This window comes from Sceloporus occidentalis, unplaced genomic scaffold (genome assembly GCF_023333645.1).
Source record: "Sceloporus occidentalis isolate IW3139 unplaced genomic scaffold, rSceOcc1.0.p SCAF_36, whole genome shotgun sequence".
NCBI classification, from domain to species: domain Eukaryota; kingdom Metazoa; phylum Chordata; class Lepidosauria; order Squamata; family Phrynosomatidae; genus Sceloporus; species Sceloporus occidentalis.
This window is the reverse complement of record NW_028317016.1, coordinates 5793963-5799962: the sequence shown is the minus strand read 5'-3', so window position 1 is coordinate 5799962 and position 6000 is coordinate 5793963. Positions and strand designations below refer to the sequence as shown.

At 39.5% G+C, this 6000-nt stretch overlaps 1 protein-coding gene across 1 annotated transcript; it reads right to left on the bottom strand.

Moving 5' to 3' along the window:
* Positions 1 to 1239: 1239 nt before the first annotated feature.
* Positions 1240 to 5050, bottom strand: LOC149297885 (E3 ubiquitin-protein ligase RNF14-like). The gene is made up of 6 exons (XM_089488118.1): positions 4897 to 5050; positions 4619 to 4767; positions 3520 to 4020; positions 2632 to 2860; positions 2340 to 2512; positions 1240 to 1374 (listed from the first exon to the last, which is right to left on the bottom strand). Exons 1-6 carry the CDS (start codon positions 5048 to 5050, stop codon positions 1240 to 1242), a joined length of 1341 nt encoding a protein of 446 aa, XP_089344244.1.
* Between the last annotated feature and the right edge of the window lie 950 nt (positions 5051 to 6000).

The following is a 6000-nucleotide window of genomic DNA, read 5'->3' as shown; positions in this document are numbered from 1 at the left end:
GGGCAAGCTCACTTGGGTTTTTTGTTTTTTTTTAATTAATAGTGCATAATGATATCAGGGAGGTGAAATGTTCAACTCTCTTGCAAACCCCCTCTTTGGTAAAGGGACCTTAAAGTCTGAGCATTATATACAATGTGTTCATGCAGTGCTATGCTGTATTTAAGAAGATCCTTAGTTCTCCTGTGTAGCAATATCATTTCATTGAATAGCTTTACTTAAGAAACATAAAACATGGCAAACAGTTAAATATAGATGATCCATCATACCCTGTCAGCTGACATCCACATTAACTCATTTATTCCCTACTGCAGTCAATTTGAACAGGTGAAGGGTGAACGCTATATTCAATATATTATATAATTTTCCATATATTATGCACAAACTCATATGTTTGAATCACAGGTTAGTGATTCCTAGGTGATTCACTATGCGAAAGGTCAGCACCATAACATATTAGGAAAAATTTGGAAAGCAGTCCTTTAAATGGTCCTCAAATCTCAGTCCTCAGTCTTCATCTTCCACGTCGACATGTGCGCCACGAAACAGTCTGCAAACACAAAAGATATTTCAACATCAACATATGGGATAACACAACTGGGATTGACAAATAAAATTACGAAAAAAACAAAACTGACCTGAAAACAGAGTTAGCGGCCCTTTCATTTAAAAAAATATATTCAAGTCTTTCTATGCCACATTGCTATAACTTACTCACGAGAGATGCTCCTGTTTCACTTGCTGCGCTTTAGTAATTGTAGAATCATGCCTAGCACTTCCCAGTAACTGTCCTATCCTGCCTGTTCCTCCCCAGTAAATGCCCTGGTACTTACATCTCTAAGAAAAAAAGCTGCGGGAACATATATGTGTATGTACTGGATTATATGTAAGTTAAGTTGCTATATTGTTTTTTTTGCAAAAAAATTTGTGGAGTAATAGAAAATCAATCCCAAACCATTAACACGTTATTTTATTTCACATTTGGGACCAATGTGAAAGCCAATATATAGCTTCTTCATATTTATATTTTAGTAAAAAGAAAAGATTGTCAATGTAACTAAGGCTGTAGGAAAATAAAGCTTCCTTTTTATATTCTATAGCATTGCATAAAGTACAGAGTAAAGATCGGGCCCGCATGGAACACGAGGAAGTATATCAATAATAGGTCTGCTCTAAGGAACCTTTTAACACACAAGTTAGCAATACATTAAAATACTCGTTTGTTTGTATTGAATTATAAAATTACTTGTCGAAGCAGGCCGATGACGTGTCGTTGAAATGGCCATATGGGTCTCCTTTTGACAATATGCTCATGCACAGCCAGCAGAAATGTTGCGTACAACTAGTGCAAGTCATCTTGTTGCAGCCATCAATTTTCTGCAGGCAAAAACAACAAGTTAAATATGACACCAAAATAACCATATCTAAAGGTAAAAGCTATCAGTATCCTGGCTCGCTTCACCACAAGTTACTTGAAGGATGGCCCCTGTGGCTAACGTAAGCATAGCAGAAGGCTGTTGGCATTAACTGATGCCTATAACAATATTAATTGACTTGGTTGTGCCTTTAACCCCTTCATGACAAAGCCCGCACATGTAGGGGCTCACAACGCATTGTTTTTAATGGGTTTAAGGACAACCCATTGTCCTTAAGGGGTTAAACCATGTGTTTGTGTTTCTCTGGATTAGAATCAAGACCTCCTAAGAGAAGGTCAATTCAAACTGACCCACAATCTATCCAGTTTGATATTCCATCTGTTGCTGTCAAGCAGCAACCCCTCTCCCCACCAAGCAGTGCGTAGGTGTAAAAACATGGGCACATTAGGTAGGACAAGCAGCAAAGGTCCAATCATGGTACCAGCATGACTGATTATTCCCATAACAGGACATTCCCTGAAAAAAATAGATCTCGACCTACTGCCATTTTCGCTGGAGATGTATTCCAATAAGACTCTATCAATACGTACCATGCAAAACAAACTCAACCTGACATAGCACTACTTCAGTATCCTATTTCCAATCCTGATTGGCACACGTTTTGTTTCCTTTCTCTGCACAAACCTAACAAACTGTTCTTAGCCCGATGCTACAAACTTCTTCCTCACCGGCCCACCCAAATGTATTTTGCTTACCTGAGGTTTATAGCGCCCCCCGCTGGTAGGTGTAAGGAAAATACAAACGTTTCCCCTCATTTTCTGGATTTTGTAACACTGCACTGGTCAAGGTATAAAGAAATTTTCCAGAATCTGCTCCTATAAACATTTCTAATGACATACACTACTGGCTAAAGTTTGTCATTGGAAACTTAAATGGCTGGCAGTTTTTGGAAAGAACATGACTTGCCTGTATGGGTGTTCCACAGCGAGGACAGGGCTTGGAGTGCTTCTCCAGCCACTCCTTTGACTGCATCTCCTCCACCGCCTCCTGTATCACTCTCTTCCCATAACGTTTCTCCAGGAACCTCTTACCAGCCTCATCTGCTACCAGATACTCCTCTCGCAACAAGATACGCTTTTCTGCAACAAGGCAAAGACAAATAATTTGGACTTTTTCCACCATCAAAAAGCATTTGTAAATTAGATTTAAGTAAAAAGACAATTGCCAGCCGCCATGAAAAGACCCCCAATACACTTACCTGCTGTGATTTGACATGGAGAGACTCCATGGTAGGTCATCTTACAGAATGTACAGAAGGCATAATTACAGCTGGAGCAAATACCCATAGTTTCCTCTGGCTCTTGCATGACCGGTGTCCGACAGATGACACGGGGACAGTACACTACATCAGGCATTCGATCCAAGCTTGACTGCAGAAGAAGTCGGTCATAACGGCTAAACAGTTGTTCCCCTACTAGCTCTTTCACCTGCAGACAAACAAGCAGAGAGTTGCTACTTCCATCGCTTCTTGTTCTGCAACAAAACAGACCATGCAGGCTGCTAGCTGTATGACTGGAGCGGGCTGACAATAAGTATGCTGCATATATGTGCAGCGGGAAGCAAGAGGTGTGTTTGGCTAGACATCCGCGGCAGACAAAGGAGTTGAGGAACAAGGGCTAATGTCTAATCTGATGAAACCCTCTGTACGTTTATACAAAGGAAAGAAGATGATAATTTGAGAGGAGGAACTCACTTATGTAATATACTAATGTATATGATATCTATTACAAATGAAACACACATATATATATATATATATATATATATATATATATATATATATATATATATATATATATATATATATATACCGTATATATTAAAGATCATGCAGACCTTCCCCTCTGTTTGAGAGGTGCCTTTATACAAGTATGTTGAAGCTGATGTTCTTCACTTAGGTGAAACCACTGCTAGTTGCTTTCTGTGGGAGACTGCCATAACCCTAAGGAAGGTTTATGGCAGTCTTGTGGCAGGTTGTGCTTACCTACTGGGTAAGATTGCTAAAAAATGTTTAAAAAAAGGTTAAACCATCATATCCACCAATTTGTTTCAGAATGCATGTGAGATGAGCAAATCTCAGCATTACCTGAGCGGGTGTAGCTATGGAGGTGCAATCGGGCTCAGGGCAGTTGAGCGCATGGACTTGGCCATCTTTAATCTGAATTTCAAAGTACTCTTTAAGGCATGTGTTGCAGTAGACATGGTGGCAATCTTTGAAGTATGTGCACTCACTTCCGATCTTCTCGTTGAAGCAGATATTACACATATAAGATTTGCAATCAAAGCATCTCTTTTGCTGAGCTTCGTTGAAGTCCAAGATGCATTCGATAAGGGAAGACACAGACTCCACGTCCTGTATAGCCCTTTTGTCAAGGGTTACCTCGTCGTTGGTAGTGCAAACATCTGCTTTCTCAGAGGAGTTCTTCCATTTCTGTGATACATTCGGACTTAATTCTATCTCATATGGGGATTTAATATTCAGGTACTGAAGAGTCTCCTCCTTTAGAAACTGCATCCAAGCAAACAAGACAACACACCCTGCATTCTCTTGCCAAAGGTCATCCAAGTGTTGGCACAGACAAGAAAGCTAAGATAGCAGTTGGAATGAAGAAGAAAAAAAACAACTTTATTATGCCAACTTGTGTAATGAATAAATATATATATATGTTTTAACCCAAGCAATGTGTGGGTCATTTAAAGGGGGCTTGTAGACTGTTAGCCTAAGAGAATGGCAAGGCCTTGTAGGCATATAGGAATGTATGCTACGGTGTGTTCAACTGCACAAAATATCACCGTACGGTTGGCAGAAGTACAGCTAGACCAATGTACAGATCATAGGTTGTGTCTAAACTAATGAAACCCTGCCAGCTTCAGTTAACGTGTTCACATTTTTTGTATACAAAAGAAAACATATATATGATGTATGGAAGTTACAAATTAGAGAACTTAAACATGCATGAGGCGGACATCCTGCATAGAAGATCAGACTAAGGACTGAGTACGGTTTTGAGGACAGACTAGATAGACTATGACAGCAGACGAGAACCATTGGGGTCTATGTATCTACGTAATAAACAGATGACGTAAACACCCCATGGAGAGAACTTAAAAAAAGTATTCCCATTGCTGCTATATCTTCTCTTAATGCCTCTGTGTAGCATCTAGCATTAGTATTGTCAACAAACCTGCTTTGGTGACAGCCACTTGCAGCTGAGGGTGAAGACTGGTGGCAACGTTGATGGGTACGCCGAGGGAAATTCAAAATTCAACACAATCGGCGGAAGGAATGAAACGGTTTCTTCAAACTGTTCAGCATTGACGCTGGCTGTGTTACCTGGATAAAGTAAAAAAGAGGCTTCATTTCAAGAATATGGCTAGATAATAAATACATTGACATGGCGCTAAAAGAGTTCTGCAGGGAACCCATATTAGCCATTGGTTACCCCTGGAACCACCCACTCACTTTTCAACGATACTTCAAAATTTGAAGGCAATTCAAGGCACACTTGGATTTCCCCTCCAGGAGCCGTATCTGCTCTCTTGAATTCATGTTCGGGGAAAATACTAGCGAGGGCTAGTAATTCATCCTCCTGGGCTTCCTTGTTCTCTGTTGACATTGGTTACAGGCTGGTGAAAAATAACATGTTAATGAACAAATATAACATTTGATTAAATCATCAATATTAGTTTGGCATCACAACAGTCCACTTTGAAATCAGGTCTATCTCTAGGCTGTTCAAATTACTTTTTTCATTCATAATAAATTAAACCTATTGTATAGTCAAAGAATGCAATGCAGGGAACTCGGGGCTCAAAAAAGAATATCATTTCTGAGAATAGGAGGCTTCAACAACACAAAAACATACAAATAACTTTTTTCTGACATTTTTACATTCTTGTTTTCGGGGTAGGGTTGTATTTTTACCATTGTGTGCATGGTTAGAACTTTAATGTATATGATAGCTGTGTGCCCCCGTAAATGTTTGGGGGGGGGTCCCCTTACATGGAGAATCTCCCTCCCACATCACCATATACATGACATACTTACCATTGATCAGCTCCAGTGCTGGCGCGGCAAACACTGCAGGCAGAGGTCTTTCCTATTGATATGAATGGGAGAGCTTTCCTTCTTTGTACATGCTCCCCGGAATCTGAATGTATATATGCTTTGTAGCGTGCGCTTTCCTTTTTTGTGTGTATATATATATATATATATATATATATATATATACATATAACTTTTCTGTGACTGGCTGCTTCAAGCATGAATAGTAGGACCATGGAGAAAGAAGGTCTACCTCAGATCAGTGTGTATGTGTGCGTGCGTGTGTGTGTATATATATATATATATATATATATATATATATATATATATACATACATACATACATACATACATACATAGATACACATAAAGTACTCAGCGAGTAACATGCATTCTTCTTTAGTGGGCGTGTCAGGGAGAGTGAACAGACATTTAACATGTCCCTAGATAAAGGTTATACAGCATATAAGGTTGTCACCGATTGGTTGCTAGGCATCAGACATACATATAAACTCTGTTTCT

Excerpts from the sequence above, each read along its gene's own strand:
- LOC149297885 (XM_089488118.1), bottom strand. The coding sequence starts at position 5,050 with ATGTCAACAGAGAACAAGGAAGCCCAGGAGGATGAATTACTAGCCCTC. Across the intron at positions 2,513-2,631 it reads TCCATGTCAAATCACAGCAG|AAAAGCGTATCTTGTTGCGA; the intron begins GTAAGTGTATTG and ends GCCTTGTTGCAG. Across the intron at positions 1,375-2,339 it reads GCTGTGGAACACCCATACAG|AAAATTGATGGCTGCAACAA; the intron begins GCAAGTCATGTT and ends TTTTGCCTGCAG.